This window comes from Sparus aurata, chromosome 23 (genome assembly GCF_900880675.1).
Source record: "Sparus aurata chromosome 23, fSpaAur1.1, whole genome shotgun sequence".
In the NCBI taxonomy this organism is placed as follows: domain Eukaryota; kingdom Metazoa; phylum Chordata; class Actinopteri; order Spariformes; family Sparidae; genus Sparus; species Sparus aurata.
Window position 1 is genome coordinate 17,821,306 of NC_044209.1, and position 18,209 is coordinate 17,839,514.

Below are 18,209 nucleotides of genomic sequence, written 5' to 3' on the forward strand. Positions count from 1 at the left end.
AGCTGTCTGCATGCCTGCTTGCCGTTCCTCTTCTTTGGTGTGTTAAAGGCACTTTTATTTTCTAAAAGGCTGTTCTAATGATGCAGAGGCCTCAGGAGAGGGAGACGAAGCAGGAGGACAGGGCTGAACTACTAGCGGAGGGTGTGCACCTCCCTCCCTCACTCTCTCCCTCTCTTTCCTCCCAGCCTTCCTCAGGGAACTGTCTCTCTGTCTTACCATCCTGCCGCCGTTTGATCCACACGTGTGCGCAAATGCACACACATATACACATGCAACCGAAAGTACACACACTTTAACGAAAAGGTAAAAGGAGACACACCAATTGGCTTCCTTCTCTCTCACACACACAACGCGTTACTGAAAGTTAGTGTGTAATCACAAAAGCAGTCGATGTTTTCAGCACCCTGGAGCATTGCCTGGCTAATTAGACCCCATTGTTTTAAAGTGCCTTTAAAAGCTTCCTTGTTTTTCAAAGCGCCATGTGTTTTTTTTTGTTTTTTTTTATTCATGCAAAAGGATGTTTTGTGTTTACCACAGCATCCTAATGCATTTAACTGCTCCCAATAGAGGGTTTCTATAAAAAGAGTATCATCAACTGATTCCAGAGTCAGTGATGTTGTCTTTGTGATGCGATGCTGTTGACAGCTCAGGGAAGTGGCACATGTCGAGTCACAACAACAGTCTTCGCCAAAACACGCACTAAAACAAGTAAGAAGAATCAGTATTTTTATTTATATATAAAAAGACGTACAACACTGTGACTTTGTAAACAAAATCTGATGTTTCTCTGTGAGGAGACAGCAACCCTAACCCTGATATTCAGCCTTTAGCTCAGTCCATTAATGGCAGATTGTCACGTGAGTGCCACGGGCAGGTAGGGCTATATAGGAAGAGCTTGGCCCAGATGGCCACAGACGTAGCGGCATCTGGTGAGTCCACATTGATGTGACCTCTGAAACGATACGCTGCTGCTTCCTCATACTGACTGAATGTGCACAGATCCCCTCAATGTCTTCCTTCCTCGCCATTTATTCACTATATCACACGGTTGCTGCTGAAATCCAAAGCCACATGTGCAAGTTTTGATGCTGAATGTGCGCATGTAACACACACGCCCAAACTCCCCCCATCTCTCTTGTTTCTTTCAACACATTTTTACCAAAAAAGGTCAGTTCAATTGTAGTGTTGTTTTACAATGTGAACCAAACTAATGTTCTTTCTTTTGTACCGTAACAGAAGAGGAGTTGCTGATGTTCGACCTCCAGAGCCTTGCAACACTGGCCACAGCCCGTGCGCTGGAGATGGGCTCACAGGAAGGCAGCAGCACAGGTTCGGGGCAACACTTCCCAGCGCGCAGGATCCTCAATTTACGTAGGAAATGCAGCTGGACACCTCGCAATGAACCGGTAGGAATGCAACAAAAACAAGAAGATCCTACTGGGTTTTTACAGATAACCTAGTCAAGAATGTGTTTTGCTTTGACTTTATTTTTAATACTAAAAATAACCACCGATGATGTCTGTCTCAGGTGTGCCCGGCCAAAAGTACCATGGAAACAATGGACGGTCCGGAGCTCGCAATGCGTGTGAAGCTGGCTGAGCTACAGCGTCGCTACAAGGAGAAGCAAAAGGAGCTGGCCAAACTTCAAAGGAAGCACGATCATCAGTGAGTATGACCTTATCCCCTTTTCCCTTAAGCTTATCTCTACCCTTTGCATTCAGAAATTTCAAAAGCCATAAAACATTTGGCTCTGGTTTTCTTTGCTGCAACCTTTTGAGTTCAGACTTATCTCAGAGTTCCTCACCGCCTGCTTGTGTGTTTACATGTGCGTGTGCAAGCAGGAAGGAGGAAACACCTCGCAGCCCGGCGCGACGAGGACCAGGGCGGCCGAGGAAGAGGAAACCCACCCTCACCGCAGGTCCAGTGTCCTCATCCGAGGGCCAGAGAAAAGTCAAGTGAGTATCATTCAACCCATCTACGCTGGCTGGCTGGGGTCCAATCTCGCCTGATAAGCCCCTCCGTATCACTGGCATACAGGGACTGCCTCCCACTGGCATAAACAGGAAATGGGAGACCACAGCTGAACTATTCGAGGAAGTCCACTCCAGTCCCTTCTAATGTAATCAACACTGGCGTTAACTGTATGACAGCATAACCAGTGTCAGTGGAGTGTACGTCTGCTAGAACAGAATATTTATGTATGCTCGATTTATGGACTACACACTCCTAGAAAACCGCCCGTAGGCCTCATTAGGCTTCAGCCCAGCTAATCTTAACCCTTGGTGGCTTTACTGTAGTGCATGTTGAGCTTAGCTGGGCTGGGTTTTTTCGGGGGGGAGTTGGCTGCTGACCGGGGGGGATGACAGGCAGAGGATGTAATTAGAGTACTGTGAATTCTCCTGTAATCTGTCCCCGCAGCAGGAATGTGACACACCAGAGCCCCACAGGGTCACCAGGGGTCCAAAGGATAACATGATGGTCAGACAGTCCAGGCACTCAGAGATAAGCCGACATTTAGAGCTCTCGTATGTTGTCCGTGTGTGTGTGTGTGTGTGTGTGTGTGTGAGGGGGAAAAAACAATTAGAGGAATACTGTGAGCAGAACAGCTGTCAGTATATGCAAGAAACAAGGGTATTATGCCATCTTAAAATGTGTTGATGACATTTAAATAAGTGCAAGCCTCGGCATCAAAAATAGGGGTACCACTGCAGTTTGGTAGAAGTGAGTGAAGGGTCCAAGGGATATAGGTTTGCTGTCTTCAATTAGCCTCATCATCTGGATTTGGAAGGCTTAGAGGACTAAATGTCACCACGCAGCGTCTTCTCCTCGCCCTTCTCTTCTCACTGTTGTTTCTGGGCAGTGGTCCACAGTGTTCCCAGCTGCCCCTCTGCGATGTCACCTCCACTCTCCTTCCACCCATGTACCCCTGCCCCCTTGCCAGGCCAGCACTGATCGGAGTGGGGACGCTGATGCTGGGTGACAATGACACCCAAATGAAAGGGTAACGGGCCAGGGCCCTGCAGCGATGTGGAGTGTGTGTTTGTGTGTGTGTGTGTGTGTGTGTGGTGGTGGGGGTGGGGTGGGGGGGGGGGGGTCGTCTGTGGTCTGCCGGCCTCAGCACAGTAAATTGCAGACTGTCTCTCTATTGTGTTAAAATCTGAGCCACAGCTCTGGCACTTTTTACACCCTGCAGCCAGGGTGTACACCCTTTTGTTTCTGCAGATGTGTGTGTACAATGACATGAAGCTTTCGGGAACAAGAATCAGGCAGGCTGGGGACTGATTAGCCCCATGTTGCGTTACATGGCAGGGTTATGTAAAAGCATGTGCTGCACCTGCCACTCATTCCCCGACGGGAGGCTGATGCTTGGGTGCTATGATGGAGGGCAATGTGTCAGTCCTTCTTTAACATGATTTTTCTTGACCCACAGAGAGCGTGTGTTAGTCTACCAGTGCGTTCCCGTGCATGTATGTGGTTACTATCTCACTGTAGCTCACAGGCATTAACGCCAGCATTGTTTGCTTTTGTGCATGCCTCTGTTATTCCTGTGGGTAGAGCATTGGGGTCCTTTGTGGTGCTGCTTTGATTGGGAGGGGGAAGGCAGGAGAGAACTACTGCTAGCCAGCAAACCCTGCTAATCAATTCTGTTTAATTAGTCACTGTACGCTCAGCCCCCCACAGTGGGGAGGGACTCTGTCATATTGTGTTTGTCAGCAGCGGAAGGCAAGCAGTGGCGGGATCTGCCTCGCAGGGACGACTCACACTCCAGTGCCACCTCTGTCACTCTCCTGTCAGTCAGCAGGCAGACAGTCCCACTGCCCGACAATTGCCTTCATTCTTTTCATGTTTCTGTTACGGATGCATGCTGACACACTGATTATGAGATATACACACAATCTAACTAAACTGCGTCTTCATGTGATGTGTTCCTGTGCTGACTAAACGAAGGAGCTCATCTGATTTTAAACAGTATGTAGGTATGGATCTGTATGTTGGATGCTCCACCAACAAAGAACACGAAATGTCGAATGTACTTTTTTTTTTTATCCACTTCACATTCAAACCCAGCTTACTCTTAAAAATGTGACTGATTTCCTCGACTGTACGCACACCGGGAGAGGGGAAGTTAATCTTTTGTTTGAGCATGGCCTGGCTCATGCCGGTGTGGTCTATGGGCAGGCTTCCAGAGGGAAAATTCAAGGGCATTTGGAGTGGTTGGCCTGTGATGCTGCTCAGCGTAGGGGAAACAGTGCGCCACGGTGATATGAAAATGCAACTGGAGAGCTATGATATTCGCAGAGAACAATAGAGCTGCATACAAATGCGATGCCTTCCAACCATTGCCGTATCTTTCAAAGCTATGCAGTGCTTCACAGGCTGGGAAGACACTCCCTAGATAAAGCGTTGGGGCTTCTTATGCCACACTGCCCTCAAACAATCCCAGGTTCCTTGTTAGATCCCAATTTTTCAAGTATGTGGTCCAGACGCTGGGCTCTCCATGTCCTTTTTTGTCGTTCTGTTCATCAGACAGAGAAAGGAGAGTTATTAGATCCCACAGAGAGGTGACTCAACTCTGTTTTCCCTTGTGATGTCCTACCCTCTCTTTTTCTTTCAAACCACTGCCATTCTCCTCTAATGAATGCCTCTCCCTTGTTTTGACTGGCAGGTCGATGGGGGCGGGGCTTGCCCTGTTGCCGGAGGACCTAGGAGGGGGCGGAGACAGCCAGAGAAGGAAGAAGAGGCTGTCCAGTCGAGGCTTTGAGCGACTCAGCAGCACACAGGTCAGGGTCCCCTTGTCCTCCTCCCTTTTGTCCTCTATGCAACTAGAAATGAAAGAGGCCACTCTTTGTTTCTCTGCGTTTGATATATTCCTTTGTTGCACACTATTTCTAATTAGGTGCTACCCTCAGGAGTCAAATCCTCTGCTCTCCATATTAATATCTTTTTCATTGGGGCTTCTACAATTCCCTTTTCTTCTCTGTGTGTGAGCAAACGAGAGCCCCTCTTTCCTCTGACGTTCTGATGCTTTTGCGGCTGCTGTGACCGGGAGTGTAACTGGCTCTCTCTGGCTCTCTCATCTCTCTCTGTTGCAGCAGATAAAAGCACAGGGCTGCAGAAAAAGCAGTCTTCACAGCATGCTCAGCTCCAAGCTGGCCGGTGATGTGACTCAGCTCAAACAAAAAGCCCAGGGTAAAAAGAATCTCTCAGGGACAGGCTCCAGGGACAAGGAAGTTTCGCCCTGCAACTCCAACCCCAAGTACAGACACAGAAGCCAGGGCGCGAGCAAAGCTGAGTCCAGGCGGGAGTCTGGAGGACAAAGTGACACAGGTAGAAAGTGGCAATCGCGGTACTGATTGTGCCTGATGCTGTTTTTGTTTTAATAAAGACAATGCTGTGTTTGAATCACTAAATATTCCCCTGACAATTTTTAACCTACATTCGAACTGTGATCGGTTATCCAAACTTTCCTAGCAGCCAGCGTGGATAGTGGCCCTCAGGAGAGCTGGACCGGACTGGTGCGCCGCGGACGGAAAAAGGGATGCACCACCCTGACACAGGGTTCTTCTCGTCTGAGCCAGCCGAGAGCGAGGGTGCTCCGTGGCCACAGACAGGAGGCAATGGAGGAAGGGGAAAGCTCGCCTGCAGAGAGCGACTCCTCTGATCAAGGTGAGGCAGTGAATACTGAGAGCCAGTTATCAGAATAGCCACAGCAACCCAATATGGCTCAGTGGTAAACATTGCCCTCTCAGCGCAAGAAAGACCTTGCCGCGATTCCTGGTCCTGACCGCACGCAGTTTGCATGTTTTCCATTTACTCTGTTGACTTCTGGGTGAACTGGGGATTTGTAGTTGGCCAGCGATGAGAGCGCTATCTGTATCAATCCCATTTACACCCGGGCTTCAGATCTTAGTAGTCGTTAGGTGTAAACTCAATCCACACGACTTGCTATTTTTAGCTAGATAAAATATAGTTGTTTTTTTTTTTTTTCAATGTAGAGCAAACACCTGAGAAGGTTGGAAGAGACACCACTCAAACACACCTGTTCTGCGCCATGAAAGCACAAAAAGCAGCGTTATCAGCAGAACATGAGAGAGGAAAGCAATAAAAATGGGAACCAAATGATATGTAAGAAATAACTGTGTTTACAGTGTTGTGTCTTTCAATAATCCATGCAGCTGATCTGCTGTTAAAAAGGCACAATATATCTGGACAAAGACACAATGAAAGGAACTTAATGTGTTACACTGCCAAATTTACAAGAGGGGACTTTGTCATAGACAGCTTTTTATAGAGTTCAAAAAGATTCACCTAACTCAACAACTCCTAAAAATATGAGACTTTTCAGGGTCTGGGGCTGATTTGCTGCCAGGTAACATATCCACAAACATTTTAATTTGAATCTTAATTACATGTATAAACAGCCATGGGACAAGGCTGTTTTTGGATGATGTAAAGTTTTATAAGCAAATATTCACGCCATGCGGTTTTGCAATATTACATAAAACAAATAAATAATGGCTGCAGGGCTTTGAGCACATTTGACCTGCTTCGAGTTAAAAATAAAGCAACAACCCGTGACATATTAATGTCCAACCAGAGTATCACTAACACAGCAAGGCCCAGTCCTTTTGTTAATTTGTAAAACACTTTTAAAGTAATTAGATGCGAGTAAAATAGGTGTCGATGAATGTCCTGTAACAGACAGGGGTGAGCGTGGACATCGGACACCTCGGTGATCAGCCTTGTTGGCTGGTCAGACCTAGATGTGCAGCCACAGCTGTGGACGCTTTGCCTTGCGAGAGGCTCTGACAGCCCTGGAGACTCTCAGACTGGGTCAAAGAGCTGTTTGAGAGAGCGCAGTGATAAACACACACACACTAACTCACTCCTACACTCCCTTGCACACTAGCTCTGTAGCATGTGGGTTCGCACCAGGAAATACCGCTGAGGCACAGCACTTCATACATAATTTCTATGAACAGTTAAGCTATTTACTTAAATGCTAATGAAGTGCCTGTGAAATGATGCAGAGAAAGTTGAATAAGTGACTTTAAAAGATGGATCTGATAAGTCACAGAAGTTCATAAAAACCTACCCAATAGCAACATTCTGAATTCTTTTCTATCTCCATTAGACGACGAAGAAGAAGAAGGCAGTTATGATACTGATGAAGGTCAAGACTACAGAGCCCAACCCCCCAGAGACATCACCTCCAGCTCCTCTGTGACGGGTCCGAGTCCCTTGTCTGTTGTAAAACTGGAGGCCAATCAGAAAGCCAGGAACAAAAAACAGAGACAGGAGCTTTATGGTAAGGCTGTCCTTTGAAACTGATTCGTAAGTCAACAAAGCTGCCCCACATCTTCACGGGAAGCATCTGTTTTGTGTTTCTCCTCCTGGCTTGTTAGCCTGGTCTAAATCTGTTTCTCTAATTGAACCATACAGGCTCCCAGAGTCTGTCTGGAGCAGAGGGGGAAGTCAAAGTCAGGAAGAAGCCCCCCTGCAGGCTGGGCTTGGCCACTGCAGTCAAAAACCTCCACGAAGATCACCGTCCCGAGGGGGTTAGAAGGCCATGTGTGCCCAGGTCTAAAGAGCCTCGGTGGGGCAGCCTCGGGACCAGAGGCAACCGCTACCGGAGGAGCATGGGACTGGCCACCTTCCCCACCACCAGTGAGAGGCTAAAGAGGGCGACCCGCAAGAGCACCATGCTGAGAGGAGCAATCAATAAGGTTAGTAGAAACATTAGGAAGGAAGAAAAGGCATCAGAATCAGTTGTATAGTCGCAGCACGATGTGCTCAAAAATAGCTCCGTCTCATTGCACAATTCAAAAGTGGTTATGGGCCATCATATCCTCCCAGAAATGTCAGATGATTTTTTTTCCCTCAAAGCATAAAAGCTGCCACACATAATAGGCACTCTTACCATTAAGCGGTAAGTGCAGTTTGGTATGCTTATCAATTTATCATGATGGTAGCAAAAAGAGGGGCGATATAGAAGTTATAGAAAATTGTATTTAGTTTAGTTTGTATGCACGTTTTTAAAGGTGCAATATATAACAATTGACCACCTGCCAAATTCTAAATAAATGAGGGACACCTTATCACTTGAGTAATCCCTAACTGCTGCTGACTGTAGCTGCTGTTAGCTGGTTAGCTCAATTAGCTGTGCAGCTTGCAGTCCGGACTAGGAGTTAAGAGAACCAGGGGAGTGTTTGTTCAGATGATTTCAGCTAAGATTCTCACACATTGCACCTCAGTTTAATAAGTGGATGTTAACCGAAAACTTGAATTAATAAGGCTCACAAACTAAAAATGTGTTCCCTCAAATGAATAATTCCTGCCCTCAGAGGACTTCAACAATGCAAATCATTTTCTCACATTAATTATTATTCCTGGTAATTTATGTGCACAAACTTTGCACCCATTTCCTGCTACACCTGCACTTTTCCTTTGGAGATAAGTCACACGCTCACTCCTCATCTCGTGTATCGCCGTGTCACTTTCACAGAGGAGAAGCTGCTGGTCGGTCGGGGCGCCTTCTTCTCAAAGTGAGGAGGGCAGCAGGGGACGAAGGAGCAAGGACCAGCAGGTACCAGTGAATTCAAAAAGCCCCTCCATCCGCATACACATGCAAACGGCCGAACAGAATCCAACTCTACAAAAACACGCCAGCCTTCATACATTCTGTTAATAATTCTGGGTATGTCTTACTGTCCTAGATTTCTCACCCTGAGGATGGTTACTGTAGAACTATTAAAAGTACTTAGCACATCGCACATCGCCCAACCTCCTGCTGAGTAATCTTAGGGGAGGAGAGGATGGGAGACGAGATGTGGGAACGGGGGGTGGCTCACACCTTCTGCTGTGACAGAGTGAAAAAAAAAGTTCGAATGAATGGCTACTGATAGGAGACTGTACAGGCGCTGTGAAGCCCCCTGTGGCTAATTCCTACTTCGGGTTGCATGCGAAACAATTTCTACATTCTTCTATCACACATTCCATCTCCAAGTTTATTTTTTTATCCGTCCCTGCATCCATTTATTCTTCTGGCCGTCCCTTCTGTTATATTTTTGTAGCCAAAGGGACGAGCGGTGAGCCGGCTGCTGGAGAGTTTTGCAGCTGACGAGGGCTTTCAGATGGATGGCAGCAGCTTTTCAGAAGAGGAGGAGGACAGCAACCACTCGTACAGCAACAAAAGCCCTGAATGTAAGAAATACTGCTTGTCTTGCAGCAGTGTTTCAAGCAAAGAGATGCGTTTACGTGGTGAAATATTCATTTTGATGTCTGCTTTTTCCGTATGTAGTTCCTAACTGTGTCCTGACCAAAGACCTCCTGACTGATGGGCTGAAGGTGCTGGTCTCTAAAGAGGATGAGCTGCTATACGCCGCCAGGGTCCACACCCTCGAGCTCCCAGATATGTAAGCAGTCTGGGTGTTTTCTGTTTGCAAATGTCACCTCAATCAGGTTAGCTTATTTTTTTTAAGGAGATTAAAGTTTAAATGAAAGTAAGGATAATACAATAATCAGACTTAGAGAGTATTTCACCAGCAGAAAGGTTACCTTGGTATAAAACTGGGCTGTCTATACAGTAGCTATGTAGTTGATACAACAGTCCTTAAATGAATGCTGGCAAAAGAATTTGGTGCCTCTGGGTGCAGGTAAAATGGAGAGAACTTTACCTTTGTTCGGTTGCATGCAATCTCAACACTGTATCATTACAAACCCGGTTGAATATCGATATAATTTAATCATAGCGCAAACATATGATGCATGCTGCAGTGCATATGAGTCCATCCAGCACTATGTACCAAATAATCAAATACAAATCAACTCTTTTTCTACATTGCCTATTCGTCGCCACAGTTGCATCTGAAACATACTGTATGTGTACTATTGAGTTGAACTACAAGGAAGTTCGTGAGCAGGTAGCCATTGTTTCCTGCTCGGAAACAGACAAGACAAAGCCAAGCACTCGGCCATCTCCACATGACGTAATCGGCCAGCCAGAGCTTTTAGTGATCCGGTCTGTTTCCTGCTTTAGTCTTTCAAATCACAGTGACATCTTTAAACTTTTTTTGTCGGCGTTCACAGCGTGGTATTACGGAGCAAACCATGCACAAAGTGGGCATTTCAATGTAGAAGCTTTGGCTAGGAATCAATGAATTTTCCTGCAGGCTAACACATGCTTTCGTCGTAAAATAAATCATGCAAACGAGGTTTATCCAGAAAGGCATCTTTAGGAGCATAAAATAAGTAATTTTCTCATAAGTGGACGAGAAGTTATCACCAGTATCAGCATATTTTGCAGCTCTTTATCCCGCTCTCTTATCTCGCTTCATATCGTTTCTTCCTAACATTACAAGCCCCACACCGTCCCATGCCTAGCTCAATATCAATACGGCTCCTCTGGCTCAGGCAGCAAAAAAGATGCTATAACAACAGCAGAGTGGGAGTAACATATGACATGAGAGCCAGGCAAGGATAATACAAGCATCTGAAAATAGCCTCATCTTTCTCTCTCTGCTGTGCTTTTTTTTTCTTCCTCTAGCTTTAGCATTGTTATCGACGGGGAAAGAGGAAACCGCCCAAGAATCTATTCATTGGAGCAACTGCTACAGGAAGCTGTAAGTTCACCCCGCTGCACTAAAGCATTCTTTGTTACAACAACAAATCACTTCTGGGTCACTCAACACTTCTATTTCTCTTAAACATCCTTCTCGCCCTCTACTCCATTGCCTTCCAGCATTTCTGTAGCTTCGCCAGTCCCTTCACTCTCTCTCTTTCAGCCTCCCCTGGCTGTCTTTCTGGGTCACTAAGAGCCATCTAAACCTCTTAAATGAGTATGAACATATGGGAGGCAGGACCTTTGGGTTTTATGTGTTTGTCTGTGAATGTCCGTTAAAACCCAGCTCTGTGTGTGGGTGGGATAATCCCGCAAACACCGGGATCCATTCAGGTTTTGTAGTTTAGACGGCAGATGACGCGGACTTTACATCCCTGCTGCTGCCAAAGTAAGGGAGTTGTTTAAAGGCTCAGGACATAACAGCGTATGACGCCAGCTAATGACGACCTGGGCTGATCCAAAAGCACTCAGCTATCATAAGAAATGTAATATTTCAGGGTGAAATTCTTCATCCATTTAACGTTTCTCAGTTGCATCTGGAGTGGTTGAATTTATTTTATTTTTTACCTAAACCGCAAGATTTGTAATTCTCACTCAGTTTCATGTTGAGACGAATTATAGTTTACCTAAGTCATCCATGTAATAAGACATAATTATACGTTGTAGAAACCACAGCACATTCTTGGCTGCTGTTCATTTGTGTTTAGGTAACATGTGCTTTCCGACGTGTTCTGCATCCAGTGAAGTTTTAGCCCCAGCAGGTGACCTTTGTCCCAGTTTTTTCCCACTGAGAGGATGCTGGTCTCTCTGAACTAATAACAGCTGGGTCACCTAAAGCAAAGTCATCAAACCAGCAGCTTCTCCAACTACGGAAAACAAGCCCGGACTATTGCCAAACAGGGCACAGGACGTTGGGTTTGCACACAATGGAGTTTCCAGAGATGATGGCCCTGGAAAAGTAGAGCAGAGTTGAACTGGCACGATTGCGCCTTTGGTTGATGGTTTTTTGCTGTCATTTCTCCTCAGCACGATAACTGTGCTGGGAGCTCTTCTAAAATGGTTTTGTGATCATATTTCATCCAAGGTCGTGAATGATACAGTCACGATAATTAAACATTTACTCAGATTTTACTGTACACGTACATAATTTGATTTACCTTTTAGTTGTGCTGAATGTATGGGATGTATAGTCGCCATAACTAGTCCCTGACCGGTACTAGATATTTGATGCCGATACCTTTCTTAGGGAGTAAAAAAACGTTTGTTATCAATATATCGACCGTAGGGTTGCAACAGTATGAGATTTTCACAGTACGAGTACCGTCTCAGCAAATAATATAATAAAAGACTTTCTTAGTTGATTCATCACTTTATCGTAATTTGATATTATAATTCAAAATATTGTGCTCTCCGAGGACTATAACTTGAAATAATGTTTAGATAATATATATATCTTGAAAAACAATAGATTGCTGAAGCCTTAACTGACTGATATTCTTTCCAATTACTTATACACAGAATTTATACAGAAACACAAGACTTCCTTGGAATCATTCCCTGAAAGTGGTTATCACACTTATGAAAAACATTATTGTCCATAATGAAATCAGTGTAAACTTCCCTAAGAATTTTATATTTATATCTTTTTCTGACTTACGTTCTGTAAAAAAAACTTTTTTTTTAAATAAGCTCTTTCACCTCTTGAAAAATGCTTCTAAAGATAGCTGTGATTAATAAATCACGTGTGAACAAGTCATGATTGATTTAATCACACTTCTTTAAAATGACATCCCCTTTTTGGCCACAGCATTAGGTTTTCTGCTTGTTTGTTTGTTTAGGTATCACTCCAAAAGCTCTCAAAAGAAGTCCCCCATGTTATTATTATTATTATTGTTGTTATATCTCTCTCTTGGCCACAACTTGTCCACAAAGTCTCGCTCATACTGATAAATGTTGGTAGTCCCACAAAGCCTTTTCACAGTGCCATTTTCTAATTCTCTAAGCAGTGTTACACCAAACACTTCTGGCAACTTTTTTCTTATCTAAACACTCATTGGAAAGCAGCTGGTTCTAATTATGCCATAGTTCCACTTTCTTGTCTTTAAATGAGTCCAAAAGCCATTTATTTGACTCTGACACCAATACCCTGATTTTCACTGCGCTCCCTCTCCCTTCACCGTGCACGCACACACACACACCCACATCCACACCTCATCAGTCAAAGGGTCCCTCGCCATGGCAACAGTAAATGAAAGCAACCTAAAAGAGCCCCCAGTGAGTGGCGGATGCTGGGGCTGACTGCATTGTTGGAGGGAGGATCTGGCAACCTGCAATCACAAGCCCTCTATTCAGGCCCTCTTTAGTATTACTCAGCAAGTCAGGATTTACTGCATCATGGCTTCCGTTCTTTTCAGCCCTGACTGGCACATTGGCATGAGATAAGTGCCGCTTGGAAACGTGGCACAGTGGCTGCCCATGCACAATGCTCCGTGGGTCTCGCACTGTTTGTGTGTGTGTGTATGTGAGTGTGTGCATACATGTATGTCTGTGTGTGCAGCCTGTAATGAATCTTAATTATGTTTTGGTCTGGCCTGCAGGTCCTGGATATACGTCCAGAGTCGGAGACCATGCTCAGTGAAGGAACCAGGGTGTGTGCTTACTGGAGCGAACGCTCACGCTGCTTATACCCGGGCTATGTTCGCAGAGGTATGACATCAGCTTCTTCCATCTGTTTTCTTGTGTATTCTGTGTATCTTCAGCTACATATCTGACTGTATGTACATACAATCATTTAATGGCATTTTGCCTCATTTGTCTCTTGCAGGTGGTTCATCTGATGAAGGGAAGCAAGGAGGAGTGATGGTAGAGTTTGATGATGGCGACCGAGGGAAGATTTCTCTCCCAAACATCCGCCTCCTGCCTCCAGGATACCAGATTCACTGTGAGTATCTCCTCTCAATATAACTGGAAATTCTTCCTCTATTGTCTAATAAAATGCTAATAATCTTCAACTCCCTTGTTTTTTAGGTGCGGAGCCATCTCCTGCCCTGCTGGTACCCAGCGGGACATCAGCCAAGAGAAGTTCTAGTCTGGAGCAAGCCCCCATTAGTGACAGACCGTCTGACAGACTCAACACTCTCAATAGTGTAATCAACAGTCAAACTCTAAATGTCCATAAAAGAAGACCAGGTAAGAATTAACCCTTGAAACTTTTATTTTCATCTAGAATTATTATTTGCTAAAAAATGTCAATTAGAGATAACACTGGGTGAAATAAAAAAAAAAATCTTTAAGAACTGCACTTTAGCATCAAATAAAAATAGTCCAGATGTCTTATGTGTAATTTTTTAAAACCATATGTTCTTGACTAGAATTCAAATACATTTGCCTTCCCTGTATCCCAACACAATAGCCTTGCAAAAGATCTTGTATCACATAAACTGATTGTTCTATAGTATGTACACACCAGACATAATTAGGTTCCATCATTTGTAATGTTTTGCTAAAACATGATTTTTCTTCACTTTAGGGAGGCCGAAGGGTTCTGGGAAAAAACAAAAGCAGCAGCAGCAGGCTGAGAATGCCAATAAAAATCTTTCACCTTTCCTGGGTTGGCCTTCATTGGCCAACAACAGGAAGAGGACTTCCGACAACCTATTTCAACTCAACGGGGCTCCCAGGAAGGCCCTGAGAGGAAAGGAGGATGACCTGTTCCCCTTGCCTCAAACCCAGCCAATGGCATCCACCCCAGCCAAGGGCCTTTTCAGCAGCAGCTCTTTTGAAGTGGACTCCTTTAGCAGCATTGCAAATGGCTACTCCTCCTTCTGTAACCAGTCTACAGGGCCAAGTCCAGGTTTATCTATGGGTCCCAGAAGTGGGCTGTATGGCCAGAGGCGTCGGCAAGATGAGCTTGTTATGCCAAGGGATCGGAAGTCTGGACAAGAGTTCCTGGTCAAGTTAGATCATGAAGGAGTGACCTCCCCTAAGACAAAGAACAGCAAGGCTCTGCTGTTGAGAGGTGGATCTTCCAGCATCAGTGGTATGCCTAGGACAGAGGCTTACTCTCACCCTGTCCTTTTGGTGAAAGACAACAAAAAAGGTGGTGCCTCCAGGGTAGAACTTCTTGTGAAAGGAACCACACAACAAAGAAAGCCCTCCAATTCTCTGCGTCTGGGTGAATATGGTGACTTAGGCTTCAGCTACCGCAGAGAGTGTCACAGCCCCTACTCTGATCTGGAAGATGAAGAGGAAGAGAGGAGGAGAGCTGCACTGGTTGCAGCCTCAGGAGGACTAAGGACGGCTGGCCGATTCCTGTCTCGTCTCTCTGTCTCCTCTTCCTCTTCTGGTTCTTCAAGCTCCTCCTCTTCGGGCTCCCTTTCCAGTTCCAGCCTGTGTTCCTCTGACAATGATTCCTCCTATAGCTCAGACGATGAGGACAGTTCTACATTGATGCTACAGAGTTGTCTGTCTTCCCACCGAGGACTCCTGCAACCCTCTGAACCCTCCACTTCTTCAAGGTCGCACCAGCACTCCTTCGTGGCCAAGGCTGTGGCTGTTTCCAACTCCAAAGGAGGCCCCCCTGTCCAGGTCTCCAACAGCAAGCCCTTGAAGAGGAAAGAATGCACCAGCTCCACCTCTAAACCATCTAAAGATTTCATGAAAAAACCTAGGATGCTTCCAGATGACACCTCATTTATTCCAAGGCCCAAGATGTCTGCATTCCTTGCAGGACGACAAATGTGGAGATGGTCAGGAAACCCTACTCAGGTGAGAATAGTAATAATGTTTCTATTGCATATCATGATTGTATCTGTCCTTCTTTTCTTATATACCATAAGGTCAGTTATCTTAAATCATTAGTAGTCAAGAGAGATAACAATCACAATCATCAAAGGAGATTGATCAAAGTGTCTGGTTCTCCACAGCGGCGAGGTCTAAAGGGCAAGGCCAGGAAACTTTTCTATAAGGCTATCGTGCGGGGCAGAGACACAGTGAGGGTGGGAGATTGTGCTGTGTTCCTCTCAGCTGGACGCCCTAACCTCCCATACGTAGGTCGAATTGAGAACTTCTGGGAATCCTGGACCTCCAGCATGGTGGTCAAAGTCAAGTGGTTCTACCACCCTGAAGAGACCAAGCTAGGCAAGAGGCATCGAGATGGAAAGGTGAGCCATGATGGAGGTTACAATTTTAAAGAGATTTTTGGGCATTTTTGTAGCATATTGAACTTCCACATGACTGTACTCTTTCTTTGATGGATCTTACATTTAATGATGTAGCTAACCCTGTCTTTTTCTCTGTCCAGCATGCCCTGTACCAGTCGTGTCATGAGGATGAGAATGACGTCCAGACAATCTCTCACAAGTGCCAGGTGGTGAGCAGGGAGGAGTATGAGTGTCTGACTCGCAATCAGAAGCCGAACAGTACCTCCCCAGACCTCTACTACCTGGCTGGGACGTATGACCCCACCACTGGTCAGTTGGTCACTGCTGAAGGAGTTTCCATCCTGTGCTGAACCTTAATGAGGACACTACTGAAGGACTCCTTTGGAGGAAGGATAAAAGTCAATGACTTTACCTACAAGACCCTCCAGCCTTGGAAGACAACAAGTGTTCCTTGGGTATGCTTCAAGGACCGATGGACTTAATGTCAGCGCCAAAGCAGGGCTGTCAGAGTTTACACACTGGAGTCTATTGGCGTCTTACCTTTGCCGAAGTGAAGGGTATGTCCATAACTGGTTGATCCTTTCAAGAAGAATCGTATTCTGGGTCTTCCTGGGCAAATTCAATAAATGGCGTTTCAGTCGTCTAACTAATCTCTTTTTAATGGATCCATGTGATTGACAGCTTCATAACTGGTTTTAAGACTCATGCTTCCAGCTCCTATCATATGTCACCAAAGGAGAGCTGAGAATGCATTTGACTGTGCGAAGTACCATGAGGCTGAGTAGTCTCTGCGGACCAATTCTTTCAAGGTAGCCTTACCTAAGGGAATGGAAACGAAAGTGAGGCGTGGGGCTCTCCCTAGACCTCTTCATTCCAGGGAAGTTAAAACATGTAAAGGATGTAAAGTTGATGTCTGTAAATATTTTGAATTTTTCCCAATCAAGCCATACACTTCAGTACCTCTCGCCTGTCTTAACTGTTCAGGTGTACATTGTACAGTTCAATTATTGTATTGTTGTCTGTTGTCTATATGTACATAAAAGCTATTTTATATAGGAGTATATTGTATATATGAGATGTATCTTTCCATGTTTGCGATTGATTTATTTTTATATGGGTGTAGAATACATTACGTTGTTTTTTCCTTTGCTTTGGGAAGTCAGGATTTGAGATGTTAGTGTTGCACTGCATATGCCCTGCTGAGACAGACAGAGACAGACAGAGCACAAACAAAGACAGAAGGATTTAGTCTATAACAGGACAACACTCCCTTTCTGAGAGAGAGGGGTCTTCCTGTTTAAAAAATAGGTCAAGTGGCTTTTTTGTAAAAGTGTTCTGTTATTTCGCATTTTTGTTATCCTATTTTAGAAACACCTTTTTATTTATGTACCTCTCAGTTGTTCATCATCACGAGGCAGATCCCACTGGACTGCAATCACGGGTCAAAAATGATTTAAGATTAATGATATGAGTATACCATTTTGACACAATATTTGTGTGAGGTGATGAGTGTCCTGGCATCACTATAATCATGTCAACACAAATCAATTTCGAAACAAGACTGGGTCTCTTAATGAAAATTTGTTAAATGTGCATTGCACTCATGAATGCATAGTTCAGCACATTATGACCTACAAAATACCAAAGTGTCTTTAATATCTTTATTTCCTTTATTTAAATTTAACATATGTCGAGCACCTGTACTGAACTCAAATCAGAAATCACTGGTAACTTAGAGAATACTTGTCCTCCACTATGTGCATATATATTGGCTTTGCATTGTGACAATGGTTTCTTGCACCTGCAGTTTTGTTTAGTGCAAACATATGCAGCAAAAGGCCACCTGGGAGTGTGATTATGAAGGTCAAGGTACTGACAAAGTAAGATGTTGAGTACTGACAATTTGTTGGAATTAGTCTATTATAGTTTCATCAGCCATCTGTGTCTATTTTGTACAGTACACGCACATACTCAATGCTAACTGTGAAGGACAATCAGATTCACAAAGCAATGGACATAGAGTAGGTTCACTCAATCTGAAAATTACTTAAGTTTATTTAATTTGTGCCAAGTACATTTTTGTCTATTTTGTCTTGTTTGATAGGCAATCCTGAGTATTTTCTTTGTTCACAAAGTTTTATTTTGTTCGCCAACATTTTTATTTATTGTCAATGTTGCTGTTTGTTCATGCCAAGAGCGCTTTATGAGAATGTGACATTGTTTTTCTTGGTGTGATGTCGCATTTGCATTTCTTAAATAAAACTGGTCTTGTAGAGGCCATCTAGTGAAAATGAAATAAAGCAACACTGGATTCTTCTCATCCACAAAACCTCTGTGAGTTAATTATGTTGTTCTGGCTGCGTCCCCTTGATCTTCCTGCACCTGCCATTTCCCATCAACACATTTATGTTAAACCCAGAATTTTT

The 18,209-nt window shown here is 44.6% G+C and overlaps 1 protein-coding gene across 10 annotated transcripts in view; it reads left to right on the forward strand.

Annotated features, from left to right (window-relative positions):
• bahcc1a (BAH domain and coiled-coil containing 1a) overlaps positions 1–18,112 on the forward strand; it is a 69,756-nt gene extending 51,644 nt beyond the window's left edge. For 5 of the 10 annotated variants that reach the window (XM_030407254.1, XM_030407256.1, XM_030407258.1 and 2 more), the window contains 18 exons: positions 1,237–1,406; positions 1,529–1,665; positions 1,842–1,955; positions 4,667–4,781; positions 5,094–5,328; positions 5,473–5,667; positions 7,136–7,309; positions 7,444–7,727; positions 8,507–8,587; positions 9,075–9,204; positions 9,302–9,416; positions 10,547–10,622; positions 13,219–13,327; positions 13,446–13,562; positions 13,649–13,810; positions 14,151–15,388; positions 15,547–15,783; positions 15,924–18,112. In XM_030407254.1, the coding sequence (XP_030263114.1) occupies positions 1,237–1,406; positions 1,529–1,665; positions 1,842–1,955; positions 4,667–4,781; positions 5,094–5,328; positions 5,473–5,667; positions 7,136–7,309; positions 7,444–7,727; positions 8,507–8,587; positions 9,075–9,204; positions 9,302–9,416; positions 10,547–10,622; positions 13,219–13,327; positions 13,446–13,562; positions 13,649–13,810; positions 14,151–15,388; positions 15,547–15,783; positions 15,924–16,133 (3,899 nt within the window). In that variant the 3' untranslated portion in view covers positions 16,134–18,112. The remainder of the gene's footprint in view (positions 1–1,236; positions 1,407–1,528; positions 1,666–1,841; positions 1,956–4,666; positions 4,782–5,093; positions 5,329–5,472; positions 5,668–7,135; positions 7,310–7,443; positions 7,728–8,506; positions 8,588–9,074; positions 9,205–9,301; positions 9,417–10,546; positions 10,623–13,218; positions 13,328–13,445; positions 13,563–13,648; positions 13,811–14,150; positions 15,389–15,546; positions 15,784–15,923) is intronic. The other 5 variants (XM_030407255.1, XM_030407261.1, XM_030407257.1 and 2 more) reach the window with 4 other exon arrangements.
• The last annotated feature ends 97 nt before the right edge of the window (positions 18,113–18,209 follow it).